Source organism: Melospiza melodia, chromosome 3, assembly GCF_035770615.1.
Source record: "Melospiza melodia melodia isolate bMelMel2 chromosome 3, bMelMel2.pri, whole genome shotgun sequence".
Lineage (NCBI taxonomy): Eukaryota > Metazoa > Chordata > Aves > Passeriformes > Passerellidae > Melospiza > Melospiza melodia.
Genome location: NC_086196.1, coordinates 68,480,297 through 68,503,140, shown reverse-complemented (window position 1 = coordinate 68,503,140; position 22,844 = coordinate 68,480,297). Strand labels below are relative to the sequence as shown.

Sequence of the window (22,844 nt, the reverse complement as noted above, 5' to 3'; positions counted from 1 at the left end):
TGGTGGCATATCCCATGAGATGGAATTGTTGCACACAAGTCACCTAGAGCAAAAGGCCCAGACAGGATTGCCTCAGTTGACCACTTTTTGATACAACAATTGTTTCACTAATCTGCACCCTGACCTGACCCTGCTGCAGCCCACAGAATCATAGCAACTAAATAGAAGAATTATCAGTAAAATAGTTAAATTATAAACAGCTTGTGGAGGAGAGTAAATTCATTTTAATTCTGGGGGGAAAACAAATCTGTGTTAGTCCATCATCAAGACCACTTGAAACAAAGGAAAAAACTAATTTAAAATTCCTTGACTTATGTCAATATTTAATTGAATTCAAGGACAAAATTAGACAACTTGCTTGTATACTCTCAGAAAACACATTCTGGATTTCAAGAGTACATCTACTGAGTTTGGGGAGGGAATACCTTATTCTCTGCTTTCTGTGTGAACTGGGCAACAGAGCCCAGAGAGTATCTGAAAACACAGGCCTCCCTGGTGAGCTGTGTACACAGAAGCAAAAGCTGCTAAACCATTCATCACTCGTGTCAGAAAACACAGATTAGAAACACCCAGGCAGCTATATCAATGTGCAGAATCTGCCAGCACTTCCAAGGACAGGGACCTCATTTGCTAAGTAAGCCCTGCTGTGCTTTTCTGGGATGTGATCTCTGGCCAGCAAGCAGCCACCCAAGGGGAGGAAGCCTGATCAGCACAAATCTGAAAGAGTTACCTACCAGCATGGTCATGGAGACCAAAACCATTCTGCCAACCCAAGCTGATGCTGAGAGATGCAGCCATTCTTTGCCTTGTACCTGGCTTAGGGGAATGTAGAGAATGGGAATGGAAAGATTTAAATCTTGTAACAGCCTAGCTGTTCTCCTTGCTCCCCTGTTTTAAGCAAGCTTCCTGAGCAGCTGCTGAAGGGGATCATTCAAAATGTTCCTTTCAGGTCAGATGGCTGCACCAGCGTAGCAAACCATATACAGAAACGAGTCTGCAACTACAAAAAGATCTCACAGAACCCCATCTTTTCAAATTGTTATATCTTTACCAGCATATTCCCTTTTGTAGAAGGAAAAAAATCTCACAACCTTTCAATTTCACAAAACTGCAACAAAGTTCTAGAATTACTATGCCTTGCCAGAAAGTTTTTGCCTATGTTTAAATTGCCTTATTTAACAAAGTGCAGTTTAGGGCAATGAGATATCATCTTTCCACGTGCTTCTTTAGCCCACTAAAACTAGCAAGGAATATGATCTGATGCATGGCTTCTACACCCTCTGTCCCACCTGGGCTCCGCTATTCAGTGTAACACAAGCAGTGCTGCAAATCTTTAACATGACTGTTAATAACACCAAAATACACATCTTGCTCAAAATCATCTTACTAATTCCTTTCAAAACCAGCATATACCCACATCTCTCTGGAGGGATCCATTTGTACACATGAACTCTGTATTCTTTAACTAGTTTCCTCTTCTTCTGTCACTGCCTGAGACATTTTGGAGAGGGCAGGATCCTGCCAGCCTCACTGACTCCCTGCTCCCCCATCCTGGCGGACAACCTCCATGGCAGGGACTGGGCTTCACTCCCAACCACTGTGGGATTTCTCCTAGAGCTAATTTCACATCTCCTGGGAGAGAAATATAATGAGAACTGGCTACGAAGCAGTCATTTCCATTTGTGAATGGGCTAGCACAAAGGAAGAAATGAGAACAAATTTCCATATGTACAGTCTCTGCTAAACAATCATCTCTGCAAATCCCTCCCCAGCGTGTGTGGCGCTCGCTGCCTTTATGGGACCAGCCACACAACCTGAATAATTGATTAATCATCACATCAGCTCAGGGGATCCAAGAGAACAGAACTGGATCTGATCTCAGCTCACAGCTCATGTGCAATGGTGTGGCTACATGGATTAGTCATTTTACAGATAAATTTGGGCTAATTAAAGAAGGCTGCATCTCAAGCAGGCCCAGACTGTGATCAAATACCTTTGCTACAATCACTACCTGTCAGAACAACACTTCCCCACATCCTCATTTTGAAACTGAAACACCAAGATGCCCAATCAAGAGACCAGGATGGCTACAGAGCTTAGCTGGGCATGGGCAAAGCCAGTGTTGAAGAAGGATAGAGTGCACAGTGTCCATAATTTACCCTGACTAGCTGGAGAACCAAAAAATTGCCTTTTTTTTGGCAGGTTGGGGGCAGGGGGACAGGGTATATGACTCACCCTGCCAAAATAGGCCGTTTTTCTTCTGAAGGCAGTATCACTCCTCATCTTGACAAGGAGAGTAATGCCAATTTCTTTGGCAATAATTAGCATACATAACAGAGAGGACAGAGGGTTCATTTTCTTCCCTTCTCCTTTATTTTCAGTTGGCTCTTCTTCTGATTTGACATGAATTATTACTAAAAATCAATGCCTCATGCTGAAGTAAATATTCTGGATGAAATGGAAGAGCTTCACAAATTTTATGCATGGTCACTGAATGCAGCTGATTTTTGCACAGGAAATGGACATTTGCAAAGAAAAGTATTAGTTTGCTTTACTAGTCCTTCTCCCTATTTAAAAATCTCAAAAGCACAATCTGCTTACACAGCCATCATATATCACCTTACTAATTCCTTTCAAAAAAATGTTTTGAACAGATACTGGGACATCCAGGATAGATTGTGAAAGTTTTGTTTGGATCAAATTTTGCAACACAAGTTTTAGCACTCTTCACATCTGCTCACACTGTATTCATCATTCATATGGGTCAAAACTGCTCTTGATAAGAAGTCCTTTTTCCCCTCTGAAGAATTACTTTGCATCGGGATTTGCCTCAGTGTTCACTTTTCTGCAGAACAGCAAGATAACCATGGATGAAAGACCTTGGTCTGTCCTTCAGTGAGTACTGGCCTCAAGTGAAGAGCTCAGCTGCAGTCAAAGTTTGTTGTAACAAAGAAGCCTGATTAAATAAGTGAAATTTACCATTTGGCAGAGTCCTTCAGCCCGTCATAAAAGTCGACGACAATACTAAATGTTTTGATCAGAAACTGTGCTTAGGTCTTTGACTTGCATCCTTGACGACCTTTCAATCACATTTGAATACATTTCAATTACCAAGGGATAAAAATTACCCTGGCAGATGTAGCAAGGTCATTACCAACTTACTACCTTCCCTTTTGCTCAAGTCCCTGTAGCTTCTATGGCTTATATAATAAATACAATAATAAACTATTCTTTTATTCTGCAGAGAGTGTTGTAGCTTAATTTGTTTTAAATTTTAACCTGAACTACAACAAATATTGTAATTGTTGGGTAGAATACTTGACAAGCTGTGGCATTATCTGTGTCTCCATTTTGATCTGCTACTGGAGATCTTAAAACACAATAAATGGAAGAGCAGAAGGGTGACTCAAATGCATTGGCATCACTCTAGACACAAAATATGAAACACTTAAGTGTTTAAGTGATCAAGTAAATCTTCAGTAAAAAGGAAGACATGTCTCAGGTGGACTGAGAACAAAACTAGGGAAACAGCAACAGAAAAGATGGGAAGCAAGAATTAAACTCACAGATTTGAAAAAAAATTATCTCTGCACTAAAAAAGAAGACATAAGAGGCTTCCTCAGCTCATCAATACTGATCTAACAGTCCACTTAGAATATGGGCAAAGAATGGGCACTACATGTCACCTCATATGACAAATTATCTTAATCAAGTATTTTATGAGAGACTAAAACATTCAAGTACTCTCGTTCAAAAAATACTTTTTTTGGAAAAGTAGACTGTAAGAAAGATTCAATAAAAATGTATTTTTTTCAAATCTGAATTGGTTCTTTTTAGTCATAAAAGTAAAGAAAGCTTGTATGTCAACACAAGCACTTGAGAGTGCATTCAGCAGGGACAGCAGCGAGCTCAGCTTGCCTCGTGCCTTTGGTGCCTGCCTGCATCCCATACGTGCAGAATGGATACCAAAGGTATCAAAAGGTGGCAAAAGAGACCCCCAAAAAGGATCAATGAGTAATACCAAGTTAGGACTAACTAGGGTGGCCTTTACCAGATAAAAAACCTGGTCCAGTCCTTTGAGCTTTCTTTCAGAGCTAATGATGCCAATTTTGTTTCAGTCTGAAGACTTGAGACAGTGAGGAGCTGTAGGCTTGGCAGAGGGTGACCAGCAGCTTAATTATAGATGTCATCTCATTAAGGCAGAAAAATTTTATTGCCTTCCTCTTGGAGATATAAGTGGGCTCAATCTTGTATCTCAATCAGGCTTACCAGAACATTAAATACAAGTGCTGCCAGTAGCCAACTTCTTTGATGAAGGCAGCAGTACATAAAGCTGAATTGAATTAATAATTAAATTACTCCTGCAGAACTCACATGGTAGATGGTAGAAAAATTCTGTAAAAAGTCTTAAGTAAATGTTAACATTTTCAACAAAATAACCACTGTCTTTGACTAATGGAGATCTAATCAGACTATACATTAATTTGGAATAATCTATGAACTGTCATGGAAGTAATTTGTGTCATCTCAAACCCAGTACAAATTTGTCAAAGTACTACATGTAATACAAGGTCTTGATGTAATTAACTTCAGTGATTAAAACTCATAAACTGCGTGTCCTTGGCCAAGCACAGCCCTGCCATGGTCTCAGTTTCAGGAGAGCTGATGGGTCAGCACTCACTCCTGTAACACAAGTGCAGGAAGGTGACTGCAGGCAGAGCCTTGCAGTTGGATCCACCACAGTGCCTGCCCTGAGATAAAACCACACATTATGTAGCACCACAGACAGTGGGAAGGTACAGAAAGTGCAACGTGCAAGCAAGACAAAAAATTCCAAAACACTCCTTATTTTTTCAAAATCATGCTGGAGACTTAGCATTCCAAGATGTGACATCTGGGGCTGTGGCAGGTCTTCCCTCTTTTTTAACTCTGTCAGTAGCCATGCTCATTGTAGCACCTGCACACCATGTTGTAGCAACAATGCACATTGCTTTTGATGGGGTAGTAGTGATATTGGATTAGATTCCCAAAGGAAAAGATGCTTCTCCCCAGGAAGCTTCAGCTGGAGGCTCCCTCTGGAGCTGCCCCCAGTGCTGGGCTCAGCTCTTTGTCTCCCTTGGAAGGAAATTAGACTCACTGCATAAACACCCCAGCATTTTCTGTAACCTCACAGCTTGCACACTCTACTGTAGCAAAATGGAAGAGCGAGGTCCTCTCCCTGCTCCCCAGACTACATTTGGTTTCCACCCAATAAATGCTTGAAGTAAATCAGACTTTCCAGTCTGGCCCACAACTGGCAGAAACTACATCCCTACAGACACTTCCAGATAGTCTTTGGCATTCCCCAGGAGGCATCAAGAGCCCAGACCATGGGGAAAACATCTCACTATTCCACATTACCTGAGCTGTGGGCAGGAAAGGTGAGGGCAGATTTTCAGAGGAAGAGAAAAACCACACAAATAAAACCAAGAGCATCACAAAGGACCCCTAACCTATGCACAACAAACACACTAAGACAGACAATCCTGGAGGGAAAAAAGAGGGATGCAACCAAAAGAGCTACTTCATCTCACAAGATGTATCTTGACAATTCTTCTAGACTGTCAAAGCAAGTAAGTGCTGACTCTATCTCCTAGCTTCTCCTGTCCTCATCTCACAACCTTTCATCAGCAATATTGTTACTTAAAAAAGAAGTATGAGACAGATCTTGTGTATTGGACTGCACTGCAGGAGCCAGCTTCAGTGAGAGACAGAGCAGCAATGCTTATCCCAGTGAAAAAGAAGACACCTTTGCATTAGTGACATTTTTAACAAGGACTTGACCTTTCTAAATCTGGCATAAGTCAAAGAAATTGAGAAATGACTACCTCATGGCAATCCCTTTTATAGACAATACAGTGGATTTTTCATGTACTGTTGCCACAGAAGACTACTGGCAGCTCAAGAAGCACAAAACCCAAAGCACTGAAAGGATTTTCTAACACTACTTTAGTGTCAGAAGTTTCTGCTTTGTGACCACTTCTTGCTCATTGCTCTGTGCTTACTGAGCTCCACTCACAAACCCCAAAGAATGTGGTGTCCCAGCAGGGCTGTGGAAAAGCACATCACAGGGAGGAATAAATGTGAGTTGCTACTGACTGACATCAGGCACAGGAGCCAAAATCTACTCCCAGTTCCACTACTGACTTACTACTTCTCCCCATCCCTTTGCTATTTGTAAAGCAACCAGAATCACAAAATTCTTCAAATGTTTAGGTCAAAAGTACAACAGTGGACAACAAGAGGATACACACATCTGTTACCATATTTTGCTGCTAAGAAGCCTGGCAATCTATTGTAACCTTAAAGTGACCAAAGCAGATTCAAATGAAGATAGGAGAAGAAACCATGCTCACTTGCTCTCTCTTCAGGAGTAACAATTTTTGACAAACCAGATTTATAAGGACAGCTTATAAACCTGGCACACTTTTGTGTGTGACACTTTTGGCACACTTTTCAGCAATTTTGTCTAACGTTGCTAAGTGCAAGAGATGTTTTACTGAAATAAAGACAGGTGCTATTTATTTTTTTTTTCAGAAACAGCATCATGATGTAAAATTTGCATTATCAGGTTAATGCAAATTTAAAGTTTAATGCATCATTAAACAGGTTAGCTCACACAGTGATGTGCACGGAGCTTCACGATAGTGTCACCATCAGGCTCATTGGAAAGGATGCCTGAGAAACAACAGAACCATCTTGCTGCCACTAGAAAATGGTTTTAACTGTGGTTGCTGTGATTGGGACAGCATTTATGTTCAGCATAAAGCAGAAAGATGGCATCAAATGCCCTAGCAAAGCTCTGTGTCCCTTATGACTAAGCTGCACACCAGTATAAAATTGTCCAATCCCTGTTTTACATAGTTGTGCTGGTAAAAGCTACAAGTGTATACATGACATTATATGGTGTTTCAGCCCAAGGAAGAGTTTTACTGAAATGGTACAAGGCATGGATTTATGGGAGGTGTCCTGGTGGTACGGTGTGTGGGCATTCCTGCACTTGCAAAGGTGCCTTTTCATAGGTATGGCCCCAAACACACCAAGTGAGGGCACAGAACCAAGCCTCAGCTGGGTTCTGGCAGAAATCTCTTCATGGTTTTACCCTCTTTGAAAAGTGGTCCTCCAAAGGAATACCAGACCACTCCATACATTCTTCAGGAAGCCATTATTCCTTGAGAAATTTGGCATCTTCAGGTTACTTTGCATCACTCAGGGATTACCTCTCCTAAGTGCATAGACCAGAGCTTAATTACTTACATAATTAAATACAACAGCTCTCCCTCTAACCAGGGCCTCTGCCCCTTACACCAAGGGCAGCCGTTAGTAATGTCCCCCAGGAAGCACTGTCATGCTGTTATCAAGTAAAAATTAACTTTGGGCTCCTTTAGATTTTTTTCTTTGTTTGCTTTGTTCTGCAGCATGACCCAGAATAGAAGGAAGGCATTGAACTGTTTATGGGTAAAAGACACAACTGCCACCACACGAGCTGAAGCAGCTCAATAGCTGAAAACAGCAACTTCCTGCAGAGAGCTGATGTGACAGAACTTGGACTCATTTCTGGAGTCAAGCAACAGATCTTCAGGCCAGCACAGAGCAGCAAGTGTATTGAAAGCAGGCTGTGTAAAATTCAGCATGCAGCTCACCCAAATTAGCTTTTAGTGAGACAGCCTCACAGCTTGGAGAAGGTTTCTTAAAAACAACACCTTGATGGTGCTTTTCAAGGCTATGAAAGTGTCTGTAAAAGAAACAAGGCTGACTGCAGTAAATAGAAGGTTTAACATATCTAGGATAGGCTCCTACTAAAATTTTCATATGACATAATAAGGCTCAGATTTAAATCCTTTGTCTTCGTAGAAAATGAGCTTACCTGACAAAAGAAGACTCAGACATTTAAATCTGGTACTGACAAAATAGTGGGGATTTGCTACCAATTTTAAAGGAAATATGACTGGGTTGCCAGGGTGTGATGCTCTTTGTTGTACAGTGACAACCACTCCCAGCAAGCTGAGCACTCAGTAATTGGAGGGACTTGGCATGAAAGTAAGGGAAATACTGATGCCTACCTCATCTTGAAAATACACTACTTGCTTGCAAGAGTCATTTCAGGACTTCCCACTTTTGAGTATATGACAGGACCTTCTCTCACAATCCTCTCCTGCCCCACCCTGCAAACTATCCCCCACACCATTCCATCTGAGAAAAGGAGTTCATTCAATATTTTAGTAAATAGCAACAATTGAGTTCTAAAATTATGTATCTCTCTAGTAAAACAGCTGGAGTAGAGTACAGGAAAATAAACAACTTTTGGTCTACTTCAGTGAAAAAAGGACACGATTTTGCATAGATCAAAATACCTCTGTCAAATTAATTTGTTTAACAAATAACTATCAGACTTCTGGAAAGTGTTAGATCTCCTAACTTCCATGAAAAGCATTTAGAAAATAAAAGGTGACATCTGTGTCTGCTCTGAATCTGCAAATTTCACTTGAACCAATTTTGCTGTAATTTCTCCATCTACTTGACTTTCTCACTGCAGCATTTGGTTACCTTTCAGCTACAAATTTACCTATCTTCAGAATCATTCTGTGAATGGAAATCATGTCATCGTTTCATCACCCTCCTGCTCTTCTCCAGAACCTGCCAAGCTCTGCTGCATGCTCTTTTACCATTAACTCTTACTCTCATGAGCAAAGTGCACCACCAAGCACAGGATGTGAGCAGAGCAGCAGCATGTGCCTCCCAGGCAAAGATTTCTTCTTTCCCAAAACCAGAGAGAGAGCAGGACAAAGTCAGAGTCACCTTTACAGTGCAGTGGTGTCTGCTCCAGGCTGCATCTCTGCCTAGACCACAGTGCATCACCTGCAAGCACTGACAAGCAAGACAGAAGGATGCAAAGAAGTCACAACATTCACCAGCATTAAGGCTTTGTCCTGCATCCTGACACAGTTTCAGATCAGACTCTGTAAATAACTTAAATAACATTTACATATCAAAAGAACACAACAGTCCTTGCTAACTTCAGCAAGAATTTCTGAGTAAGAAAAGAGTGGTCAATTCCCACATGACAAAAAGCCAAATGCTGACAGAGGCAATTGTTCTTCACCTCTGAGGCACAAATCTGAAGTGCTTCCCATACTTCCCTTCTCCTTTTCCTCATTTCCAACTCAACGTCAAGCCTTGCTTCTAGCCTTTGAAAGAAGCCTGCCAACCTGGCAGTATGTACTCCAACCCCACACTTGGAGGTGCCTGAAGGGTTTTGTCTGAGTGGTTTCTCTAGGAATTGGCCCGAGGGAAAGGACTTTAAAAATCCCCAAAAAGCAAATAATTAATGGTCTTGTAGCAAGAAATGTGAGGTGGTCCTAACCATACTAATACATCCATTCAATTTTTTAAAGGTTTATTATAATACTGAAATGTTAATCTTATTCTTCAGTTTTCTAATATCACTGTTGGAAAAAAAATAAGAGTATGCAGTCTTAATTCAGCATGAGTAAGTGCTTAGGGTTGAAATGTATAGAAATATTTAGGTTAAACATATTCTTTCAAAGCTATTCTGCCTATCAGTTCTTATTCACTGTTTTTTACTAATAGGTGGGAAAACTGCTCACTGGAGCTCATCGCACTGGAGTAGATTTGAAAGACACCAGATTTCTAAAAGGTCTGGGAACTTTTCTTCATATGGCAAAAGGGAAGTCTGTCCCAGAATGCCTAAGCAGGACTCACTCAGCCAGTGAGATGTGTTCAAAGTCCCCACTCCTTGACTTTCCTGGCTATTTAGGCATCACCTGCACTCAGGGTTTTGCCTCAGTACGTTTCAGGTGCTTGAGGTACTTCTGATTTGGAAAAGAAGTACCAAAAGCAATTCTCCAATAACCAAAATCTAGAGCCTCTTTGGAATTTTTTTTATCGCATGAATCAGTCACTGATTAGGAAACAGCAGTGGAGAAGATTGGATAGCCTTGGAAAACCAAGCACACACACAGTACTGTGAACCCAGCTTTCCCCTCATTCTGCATGCAAAGCACACAATCCAGCTAAAAACAACAGAGAGCCTCACATCTTCTCCTACGTGCTCTTGGAACTGCCATTAAAACCTAATTTTTACCCTCTGATCTTTCCAATCTTCCTTCCACTTTAGAAGCTCTCTGGAGGTGGCAGGAGCAATCACCATCAGACTCTCTTAAATGAGCAGCTCCAGGCTTTTGAGGTTTTGCTGAACACAGAAAGACATGGACACAAACAGCCCTGGAAACACAGAACTAAAAGACGGCTCACAGTAAAGGAAAAGGGTCTTTTCAGGAATTATCAGGAAATTGTATACAAAGCAACTTCTACCCAGGATTGTTTCTCACTAATTAACATGACAGTAATACTGTAACAGTCAAAATGGAAACTGTATTTTCTGTTTCAGAGAAAAAGAGGTGCTCTCTGTTAGTTTTGTGAATTCAGGTAGGCATTAATTCAGCCCCCACCTTGGAGGCAGAGTCCTCAGGCTGGCACATGGCATGCCAGAGCTGAGCAAGGAAGAGGAGTCCTTCCAGTTTCACATTAGGAGGATTTTTTCCTCCACATGATTTTACATGGTAAGTCCAGATTGTTCATCAGTCACCCAGTGACCTTTCCAAAATCCTCTTTAATACTTAATTCAACATTTTGTAATTTTAAGCCAAGTCCATGCAGCAGGAGACCATGTGTGAAGAAGATAAAACAGAAAGCTTAACAAAAACCAGCCTCCCATGTCCACAACTCTTAACCCAAAAGATTCAAGACAATAAATGCCCAGCACTTAAATACAGCTCCAACATCAAAGCACTTTACAGACCCCACATATGCTGCAATAAAAGACGTGGGGAACATAAAATGCTCCTCTGTCAGGATGACCTGTCAGTAATTCTGGAGTAAGTACTCCCTGTCAAGAGACTTGCAGCAGCTTCCCTGAGGTCTGCCCCTTATCTCACCAATGTCCCTGTAAAAATCTTTCAGACTGTACCTAATTGAGCAATTTTTGTGTGCAGAAGCATCATGTGGATGTGGAAGGAGCAACCAGATGGACAATGAACATGTATGACATGGACATCCATTGGCAGAAAGCAGCCAGAGAATCTTACTGGGATTTGCTTCCATGAAGGATCTTAGAAAGCAGAAAGAGGAGGTGCAGGCAGAAGGTGTAACAGAGAGGAGAACTTACACAGAGCAGTGGAAGGAGATTCAGATGAGGAAGAGTTCAGACTTCATACTGGAGATGTCAATGGAGCAAAACCAGTGGACACCAGCACTTGCTGATGAAAGATACAGTCCAACACTCAAGAATCATTCCTTTTAACAGTTGCATCCACAATTGCATGGAGATGAAGGATTAAATTTGAATTACTTTTTACCATGTAAATGATGTTTTAAGGCATTTTGCCTTTTAAACAAATTCCTTTAAAATTTAATAAGAACCACTGGTTAATTTATTGAATACCTGATATTTTTGGTATTTTGTTGAAGTAATTTATATAAGAAATACTGCATTAGTGAACCATGCTGTAAAGTTTAATAAGTTAAAAGGTGATGATTTTATACGAAGGTAGGAATGGAATAAGCAAGAGATGTAGCTGTGGATGTCAATTAAAGTTCTAGAATAATGCAGTAAATAATGTGATAGAAGTATCTAAGTGAATTCATGCCCTGTGCAAAGTGTTTTTCTACCTAGAAATGCAAGTATTTTTAATTTTGATAATCATAATGAAAATTAAGAAGTTTTGTCCTAACTAATTTTCAGAGTCTATTTTCTCAGAAAATATGCAGGAAGATATTTTTTAAAAGCAGCCAAAAGTTAGAAACACAATGTGAATCTAAAATTGGTGTCCATCTTCCTCTTACTTACAAAGTACCTACAGTGGAGGCACTACAATGTAGTAGGCCACGTTTCATGCAAGGAAAGGCTGGGAGAACTGGGATTGTTCAGCCTGGAGCAGAGAAGGCTTTGGGGTGACCTAACTGTGGCCTTCCAGCACCTGAAGGGAGCCTGCAGGAAAGGAGACTGTTAGGAGGCAGATAGAGAGTGACAGGATAAAGGGGGGATGGTTCAAACAGAGGGAGGGCAGTGCAGGTTAGACAGCAGACAGAAATTCTTCCCTCTCAGGGTGGTGAGGCACTGGCACAGGTTGCCCAGAGAAGCTGGGGATGGATCCCTGGAGCTGCTCAAGGCCAGGCTGGATGGAGCTCTGAGCAGCCTGGCCTAGAGGGAGGAGCCCATGCGCAAGGCACAGGGGTTGAAGTTCCATGGCTTTTTAGGTCTCTTCCAACCCAAACCATTCAATGATTCTTTGAAAGGAAAACTGGCAGAGATGTAAAGCTCTCAACACTAAAGGACTCAGTATGAGCCCGACTTTCTGAAGGTCTTAAATATCCAAAGGTAATGTCAACTCTTCTGGGCTATTGGAAATTGCCTTAAGTGGCCTACCGTCACACTTTACAACAACAACAATAATCATCATCATCTTCTGCTTTTTTTTGTAATTGCTCAATTTCTTTTACAAAAACAGCTGAAGCTTTTTCACAAAATCATTTCAGAGAAGTTCTTTTTCAGTGATGATGTGTAAATATGATAAAACAGAACCTGATTATCCTATCCATCTTCTAGGAGGTGATACATGATATTCACTTGTGAAGAGAAACTTCCTGTTCAGCTTGTTTAAACCCCATGATTATATTTTGATTAAACAGTCCAAGAATTGAAAGATAGTGCTCAGACATCCATAACTTCCAAGAACACAGCTTCAAGATATTTTTAATCAAACCTAGTTAAGACTATTTGCTTCAAGAATGAGTAGAGCTCTGCAATCAATGCTTACTGCATATATTTCTTTGACCAAACTCATACAATTTAACGCAGTCTCTGAAAGTTCAGCTAAAAATCTGAATCTTAGCATTTAATTTCCAAAATTGTGATTTACCATGTCAGATGGAAAGTCTGAAGCAAATCTGGAGAACTGTGTTTATAATAAATGGAACCAACCAATAAGCATTACTGCAACCAGCCAATTCTGTGACTGGAATGCCAAACTTTGTAGAACACTGGTAGTTAAATTGCCTCACTGAGGAGAAATTACATGGATTTGAAGGGATTATAAAAGGATGAAATATCCCAGCTGTCCTCGTTCTCTTAAGGCACTTTCATTAAAGTATTTGCTGGAGGCAGGGTTGTCCTGATGCTTAATTTCACAGACACTTTAGAGCCATGTACAAGAGTAAAGCTTTGATAGAATGAAAATTTTGAAGTATGGCAGCAAATACAGAAAGTCAGTATCAGATTTTTTTTTTTCTTTTTCAGGCATCAAATCAAAGGGTTACTTGTCTTGAGGCTGATCCCTTAAAAATCTGTTGTGTAAACAGAATAATAGATTTTTATCTTGTTTGAGGACCAAGGTACTGTACTGATCAATAGTTATTATGCACTTGCAATGTTAAGGTTTTTATTAATTTAATTCATCTATTTAAACTGTGAGTTTCATTAACACCATTAAAAATGAACTACCAAAAAACCAGTGGGAGCAAAAGTGAGAGAGGTGCATTCTCTGGGCAAAACTGTATTGTGAATTTCAATCAGATAAAGGAGCAGAAAGAAAAAGAAGCAGCTGGATCAAGAATTTTTCTTTCTTTTTTTTTCTCATGAGCTTGTGCAAAAGCTCATTACACACTACCAGCTATTTTTGTAGGGAATAAGCCAGGGATGTGCTCCAGTTCTTAAAGGAAAACTCTACCTGATACTAATCAGTATTGCTGGAATGAGATCTCATCACAAACAGGAGTGGGAAGAATAAGGCAGAGCTGCTTTCTCATCAGTGGACTCCAAATCAGATGCTGCATCTAATCTGTCATAATACCAGATTCACTCAAGTGTGTGCACGTGTACACACACACCTGCAAGAGGAGATTTTCTTCTAAACCTGAACAGCTAAACACATTCTGCTGCGTGAGAACATTTGACCATGTGTACTGATTTTAAAACATGCCCAGCAAACCTGAAAAGTGAAATATTCTTGCTCTCTTTCTATTTTAAAGGAAGAACTGTAACAAATGCTTTGTATAGTCATTACTAGATTAAGAAAAAAAATATTTTCAAGCACTTCACAGCAGGGTGAAGTGGTAAGGTGAGAGAGACAGAATAAAAGAGATCTTTTATTATATTAACCACATTCATTTCATATTCAAGAGGATTTTAATAGATGCCAATCCAAGAGAAATAACTTCAATTACTTTAATTACTTTTCTTTCAAAACTTTGTATGAAAATGACAAACAGGAATTATGAAACTGATTTCCATATACTTGCCTCTTAGTACTCAATGAGTGTGGGTTTTTCTCTCTCTCTACATTTTTTTTCCCTTTTAGTTTCATTTTTTTTTTTATTAAACCTGCAGCATGGAACATATTGTCCTGGAAAGCACTATCATTCTTCTACATCACTGTCAGGAATACTGTATTCTAGTAAAACCAACAGGTTATACAGTGAACTGGCAACTCATTCTCCAGCTATGGCTCTTGTTCACCTGCCAGTTAGTTAATGAATTAGTGCATATATACATTTTCTAGAGAATTCCTGCTTTTAAGTGAAACATTACTTAACATCAAAAAATCCAAGATCAAAGCAAGAAGACAATAATCAAGGAATTTTTTTCCCCCTCATGGCTTTTCCTCTCTGCATCTTTATATTTTCAGTCTTTTCTGTGATGATTATACAAAACTTTTTCATATATAAACATACCAAGTTTTGATTATAACCCAGAGAAATGGTTCTCATTATTAAAAAAATATACCATGTGGGGCTTTTTAAAAAATATCCTGCTTCTGAATATCCTGCCTGCGTGCCTGTGGGATGAACAAGCCAAGGAAGCTGTTCAATAACCTTTGCCAAGACATTCTAACAAGAAAGGCAGCAGCCAGCATAATGCTGTTGCCCTCACACACCAAAAGTGCTTCTGCTGCACCGAAAAAAATAAAATTAGTGACAGTTTTCATTGTGCTGCTTTCTGGTAAAGGAAAACTGCACTTTGATGCCAGTTAGCACCGTGATGCTATTGAGTGTGATGATTCATCAAAGGGGCCTGGAGGGCAGCTGAAGGCTTTAGCAGAACCATCAGACTGATTTTTGTCCCCTGTATTCCCTACTGAGTGATCACAGCTCCTCTGCTTTTGAAAGTCTGGCCAGCTTTGCAGCAGCCCCGAGTTCTTTGTTTCTCTGAGAGCCTGACTCCTCCATGAGCATCCTGCTCTCCACAGGACAGCTCTGGCTGCTGCTGTGTCACCTGAGGCTGCCTGCAGCCAGCCACGCTGCCAAACGCTCTGATGGACAGACTGATGGACAGACACTGCTCCTGGTCCTGCCTTGCACAGGCACCAGATGCCAGACTGACCAGGTCACCCCTTGGTTCTCGGCATTTTGAAGCTATTATTAAACTGACACGGCACTGGGAGATGGGGACAGCAGCTGCCTCTGAGGAGCATTACCACTTCCTCTTTTAATTAAATATTTGTATGCAGACAGCAGCAGAGGAGCACATCTGTCTGCCAGACAATTAGCAAAGTGAGGATAACAAGATGTAAGAATCAGAGAGAGTGCAGTGAGCTTCAGCCCTGCTGAAATCCTTCCTCTTCAAATAATTGTTTAATGCCTTAAGCAGGTAAGAATTCATCCAGCAATTTGAGTCAGAGCTGGAGGCACATAGTGGAAACACTCACCAGCCACACACAAAATTTCCAAGCATGAGATAGTAAGAAACCAGTTACAAACAGATATATTTATAGTACACTATATACTTATAACTGGACCAATGTCTAATCTTGCATCTTCTAAAGAGCTACTCACAACTGGTACATTTTGGTACAGACTGAATACAACCAGGAGGAAAGCACTGCATAGGCTGCCAATGGTTGACAAGGCAAAGACTGCTGAAGAACTGCAATTGGAGGAGAACTGTAGGTCACCTGCTGCTTTTTTGCAGTCTACTGTCTCCATCCAGGATTTCTAAATCTTTGCAATCCTGACTTAACTTCTCTCCCTTTAAAGAATCTGATGCTGAGCCTACAGGATGAAACATTCAAACTCAACAAGTGAAAATATGTTGCCCTGGGAGATCACTGAAATGTCCCGGTATTATACACAAGGTATTTAGTTACTAGTAATGAGCTGAGAACTTTCCTCACCCAAAATATACTCTCACACTGGGGCTGCAACTTTACACAGGGAGAGCCAAATTCATACAAACTTTCTGTGTGTGGTCTCTCATTTTAAAAAATCCCAATGAAAGAAAACCTTTTACCATTTCCTACATTAGTAGTAAAAGAGTAATCCCTGCCCACAAATGTTTGTTTTGAAATGCAAGCTAAGATTTTATTTTTCAATTTAAAAATTTCAAATGTAAATGAAGATTAAATCCAAGGCAAACACACCTCCCTAGACCCTATCTGACAGGTCAGGAAAACTAACTGCTTTTTGACTTGTTTTAACCTACATTATGACAGAGATTTTTTTGGAGCTTCAATACCTCCCTGAGACAAGAAAACCACTTCCTTTCCTGCTCTGGTTTCCAAGAAAGAATCTTCTGGATTAGAACAAGTCCAGCACAGGACACTGGCCAATAATTTCCATCTGAAGTGAAAGAGTGCCTGCTGCCTCTCAGGAGGAAGGGAATTCCAAGCTGTTACCTCCTAACTGCTACAAACCTTGCTGTTTGCATCCAGGTCAAAGCATCTGCCATTGCTCTGAAGTGCCTCCAAGCAGCCAAGCAGCTGGTACTCTCCAAAGCAGAGACAGTGAAGTGTTGCCACTGTCCTATCTGATTGATCATGGAGCTCTTTCACTGCTGCTCCTCACTGACTCCTCTGACACTGCAGCCCCAGCAGAGAAGTAAACGTGACAAGCACTTAAAAACAACCTGTTAGCACTGTCCTGGAATTAGCAGACTGCCATGAAGAAATGCCCTTAAGCTTCTAAAGATGAACTAAAAAGTACCTCTTCAAAGAACTAAATAGATCAAATGCAAAAATTTCATTACTGCTTAGTGATGCTCACATTAAGTAAGCATGAACTGAGAAAGGCCTTCAATATGCAGCTGTGCCCTTGCTACTCCATGCCCCAGCAGAAGCTTGGGAGTGAATATTGCTCATAAGGGGCTGAAAATCCTTCAAGTTCTTTTACCCATTTTAAAATGGGTGTAGAGTGTTTTAGCTTTACCAGGCCTTTTATATTTACACACCTTTAGACTCTAGGACTGTATTTTCAATGGTGACAACACTTAGAACTTGCTCCCACAAGCTGCAGTGCAGTGACAAAAACAGAGGAACAAGGCAATGCCCTGACTCTCGGCTTTACTTGAGTTGCAGAAGGCGAGGCAGCCCCAGTGCACTGCACAGACTGTCAGCATGAGCAATCACCTGTGTGCACACTGAAGGGAGCTCCGAGGAGCAGGTGGGCTCATCAGCACACGAGGGAGTCCCTGATGCAGCCCCTTGTTAAAGTACAGGCCCAGCGCTGCCATTTACAAGCGGGAGGCGTGGGCGCAATCAATGCGCTCCTCGCCCCGAGCTTCTCTCATCCCTGTCTGGAAGATTCACTTTGATCACCTTAACAGAAGAGCTGACCTTAAGAGGAAACAAGAACAGAAACTGCTAAGAGAGACAGCCAGAGGCACAGCAAAGCTTCCTGTGCAGCAGTGTTACTCACAGCCAGCTGCTTATGATGAGCATCCGCACCCTCATCAGCCTGTAAGTCAGCAGCACCTGCTCCCCCTTCATCGTCTTCCTGGAGGACACACACACAGCAGGACCGTGCTCAGCAGCCCTCCCCAGCACCCAGCTGTTTGTGGCAGGACCTACCCACAGGATATGCCTTGCATGTCAGCCTCCTGTCCTGTGAACACAAGCCTGCCTTGTCCTACTGCCTGCACCGCGCATTCGGCACACGCGCACGAGACGCAGCCTCCCTGGAGCGCCGCGTCTGAACAGAAACAGATTCCAGCAGAATTAGCAAAGGAAAATTGGAGGATATTTAAGAAGCTTCTGGTTTTCAAGGATTTAGCAGGCAATACTCTGATCTCTGTGTACTCCTGAATCATTGTTTATGTTTAAGTGAATGTCAATGGAGATGCATCCACAGAAGCCACGTATGACTGCTATTTAGCCCAAATTTCTCTTACTTTGTAATTTTAAGACTCTGTGATTTTAAGACTCTCTAAACTATTGTACCTGGTGTTCAGCTGAAGAAAATGAGAATACCTTAAGGACCCCAGGTAGGATTTTCACACAGTAATAATTCATGTGCATACCACAGTTCTTAGGGACTGTACTACTTGATACTTCAGTGGTGCCATTCCTAGAGATGTGAAAAGCCTTAATAGATAAGACATTTCCTGTACTTTCTGCCCCCAGTGATTAACCATCCATCCAGCAAAGTTACAATAAACCTAATGTCCTGTTGCTTATTAATTATCAGCTCAACAAGCCATTTAAGCAGGGAAGAAATGCACAGCAAGCTGTTTCCTGCCATCCTGCATATTTACTGTAACAAATGGCACATTGAACAAACCAGGCAGGATTTCTGAATAAGCATTGTTTGAAATACATCCCTGCATCTAAATTAGGCATATTTATTCTGGCACTTTCATCATAGGAAGCAGGATTGTCTAAGGAAGTCATTTGAGGTGATTGAAAGAAACACTCCCACACTGGTACAGCCTTCCCCAAAGTAATTCCCTTTCTCTGGGAGCTGAGCCCCCAGTATCAAAGAAAGTAATTTTGCCTTTTAATGGGAACTGACTCCAGTGGATGTTGCTGAATTTCATAGTGGAAATACTTATCTTGCAATTCTGTTAACCAATTTAGTATTTGCCTATCTACTTTGGAGACCAGTGTTTGAGGTGACATCACTGAAAACCATGAAAATTTCTCTCATTTTCCCATTACCCAACCTTGTAATTTTAAGCACAGTACTACAAACTAGATATCTACCCTTGTGACCTGTGAACAGACACAGCTATTCGTGTACCTTGACCCAGACCACACCTGCTCAACTTTAAATTGCTCTCAAATACCTACTGCCCTCTTAATTCTGTTTCAAAGTTGCCCAGCAGAATTTGAGTATTTCAAAGAGAAAAACCAGAACATGCAATCCATGTCTTCTTTCTGGCTCTGCAACACTCAGACCAATAACTCATTGTTTCCTCCTCTGTGAAATTAAATATAAGAATTTTCCATTTCACTATATATTGCAATTATTTCTGCACCAGCTAGAAGTTTTGTGTCCTTGATGTAGAACTGATGGGGCTTTGAGCAACCTGTTCTAGTGGAAAGTGTCCCTGCCCATGGCAAAAGGGTTGGAACTAGATGGTCATTATGTCCCTTCCAACCCAAACCATTCTATGATTCTATGAAATGTAAGATATAAACATCAAACTACAGTAAATCCCATATATGCTGTGGTCCATACAAACTGCTCTTCCTGGAACATTTCCAAATTTACCATGATTCCCATTCACTTTTGAGAGCTCTAATCTGGTTTTCGGGAGTATCTCTCAAGAGGAAAAAATGGCAATGAACACTGCTAATGTGAACCATGAAGAGCCGACCTCACTGTCATTCTCATTTGTATTCGAGCACATTGGCATTTTGATTTACCCTGTTCACAACATCAGTCTGTAGATCAGCCCTGAAATTTCCTTTTCTATGCAAAAAGGCTGAATGTGTGATATCAGGCATGCAACAGCTCCCTTGCTGTTCCAGTAAGAGCTTCCTAACTTCTCATTTCTAGGGATTAGAGAATTTATATTCTCCAGCACAGAGAATTCCTTGGATACCAGCAGGAATTGAAGAAAACTAAAATCAGGTCTGTTTTTTCCCTCTACTTCATTAAGTACAGTGGGAGTTAAACACTGGGAACCACACACCAAGGACAACACAACCGAGGTTTTCCTGCTTTCACAGATGTAGTCTTTGCTTGATGAGCTCTCTACTGAGCATGAGAACAAGCTAAGTAGATCAGAATCGACTTTTAATTAAACTCAACAGCTTTTCTTGATTCATGTAGGACTTCAAGAACAGACATCTGGCACAAGCTTTGGATGTTAGCATGTCATGTTTACTTATTTCTTTCCTTTGAATTCACATAGATACACACATATGGATGTGGCACGACAATTTTGCTACAACCTCATTTATTTATTTAGTGCATTTGCTTCCCATCATTCTTTATTGCTCCTTAAAGTACTTCATCTCAAGGAGAACCTTATTAGAACCCAACAATATAACATATGGTCACATTTGCTGCACTGTACACAGGCTACTTGGACAAAAGAGCAAAGCCATCACAAAATACAAAAAGCACAGGTTCAGAAGATGAGTTTTGTTATGCATGTTTGAGAATCCACGTGGGAATTTTTTCTATACAGCCTTTCCAGAGTATTTTCTTCACAATGATTGAGGCTTGTGCCATAACTTTAAAAGGCATTTCTTAGATGCAATCAAAGCCAAGGGATGAATACAGGTTAGTTTCCATTCTAGATGTGGCATTCTACTGATGTTTTGTATGAGAACATTTTCTACCAGTTTTCCATAGAGTTCCCTATAGTTAAGGGATCACAAGAAGGGCACTGGGGGAGCAAAGACCTTCCCACTGTAAGAGTAAATTGCATTTGTTCTCACTAGAAGAACCTGAATATACATAATTCTGTGGAACCTGAAGAGATGTATCCCAGAGTCCTAGGGAACTGGCTGTAGTCACCAAGACACTCTCCAGGGTATCTGAGAAGTCATGGAATCGGGTGAAGTCCCTGGTGACTGGAAAAAGGGAAACAGAGATTTAAAATGGACAGAAAAGAGGAACCTGGAAACTAGTGACCTGTCTGTGCCTGGGAAGATCCTGGAACAGATCCTCTGAGAAGCTCTGCTGAGGCACAAGGAGGACAGGGAGTGATTTGCGACAGCCAGCACAGCTTTACCAAAGGCAGGTAGTGCCTGACCAGCCCAGTGCCCTTCCGTGGTGGAGTGACTATGGCAGTGGTCAGGGGAAGAGCTATAAATTCATTTATCTATTTCATTTTATCATTAAATGACCAAATTAAAAAAAACCCAAACCATTTTTGGAAAAGCAAAATTTGCAGGTCATAATTGTCCTGAAAAAAAGGCCCAAAACCAAATCCAAAACAAAGAAACCCCACTTCTCTCAAAATAGCACTAAGAATTTAAAAAACAAACAAACAAACAAACAAACAAAAAACAAGCACTTAGGAAAGTGAGAACTTAACACTGGGACATAGAAAGGAATGCATTTCCCCCACAGCCTCTGTAAGTCCATTTAAGTGCTCCTGATACGATTCTTTCAATCTTCAACTTTCTATTTTCTTTCTTGAGTTGAAAATCAGCTCAAACACAGAGACAAAAATAAGTCGTAATGTTCAACTTCTAGCTGAAGTTACAGAAAGCAAAATTCCTATCTTGGGCAAGCTAGATTTTTAAAAAGCCCCAGGTGCTGGAATTGCATAAAAAAACTCAGCTTTTCACTGAAACTAGCGTTTGCATTCAGCCGTGATATTTGTTGAAATCTACCTGAAACACAACTGGACCAAAGCCAATGGCCAAGAAATCAAAATCATGATAGAAAATGCCAATGAAACAAAGCTCTAAAATTATTCCCAAGACATTAACACACCTTGTGCAATCAGACTTTTGGTATTTTGATATTTACATCTGGCAATGTTGAGGAGGAGATCCAAGTGAAACCAGCTTGCAGCTCACTGTAACAGGAGATGTCTTAATTTGTGACCAAATTAGTTCTTTTGTGACATTTTCCCCTTTAACATTTATTATTATAATTTAACATTCAATGCTTTCTCAAGTAAGGGGAAAAGATAGACAGGGACTGCCTCAGACATTTGAAATAATTCCTGAAATTTTAGCCTTTATTTTGAATCACCACTCTGAAAGTACAAGGGAGTTACTTTGGAAAGTTAAAACAACAGAAAAATGAGACACTGTTCTTTGGGAATACCAGATGAGTAGGAAAAACTCTTAACAACAACAGAGGAAGGGGAACTATGTAATTCTGTTTAACATCACATCAGGTTTCCAAGTGAATGTATAATTAACTACAGTTTATTCAAATTTGACTGGTACTGGATTTAAGAAATGATAATGTTCTTTATCACCCTTTAATAAAACTGCATGGCAACAAGAAGTAATGGAGTTAATGACAGACAAAATGAAAATAGTACCAGACCAGCTGATAAACTCCTCTGTACATCATGACACAGCTATTTTCTTCCCAAAGCCTGATTTTGCCCAAATAGACAGATGTGCTGAATGTTGCTGGAAAGCCATTGTCAAATACTATAAAAAAAGATATGAAGTCTGGCTCAGCAGTAGAATTCACACACAAAAACCAGAAGCTGGGGGGGCCAGGGTTTCAGCAGGGTCAGCTGCTACACCTGAGCTGAGAGCAGGGCTGGGCCAGCACTCACTCTTCCTAAGCTGCAGCTCTGCTAAGTGGCATGGCCACCTGCCCACCACTGCCTGCCAAATGTGTGTCACTGCTAATTATAACCAGTTCAAATACAGCAGAGTAAAGAGAAGCAGGGAGCCCATCATTACACAGAAATACTACAAAGCACGGCCTTATTTTACCTACATGAAAGGCAGATGCTTGTCACTCGATAGCAGCGTGAGCAGAATCCCACTAATTTCCACGTCCAAAATCCAGTGGCTCTCAGCAAAAAAACTCCTGTGGCTCCTGCTCTTTCTCTCAGAATAGATTTATTAGTTAGGTGCTAC

At 40.8% G+C, this 22,844-nt stretch overlaps 1 protein-coding gene across 5 annotated transcripts in view; it reads right to left on the bottom strand.

The window, feature by feature from the left end:
- The window catches only part of HHAT (hedgehog acyltransferase), a 147,005-nt gene that overhangs the window by 10,651 nt on the left and 113,510 nt on the right, over positions 1 to 22,844 (bottom strand). For 3 of the 5 annotated variants that reach the window (XM_063152134.1, XM_063152136.1, XM_063152138.1), the window contains one exon: positions 20,147 to 20,855. The exons of the other annotated variants lie outside the window; for them this stretch is intronic. In XM_063152134.1, the coding sequence (XP_063008204.1) occupies positions 20,647 to 20,855 (209 nt within the window). In that variant the 3' untranslated portion in view covers positions 20,147 to 20,646. Of the gene's footprint in view, positions 1 to 20,146; positions 20,856 to 22,844 lie in introns of those variants that run through there. 5 annotated transcript variants of the gene reach the window in all.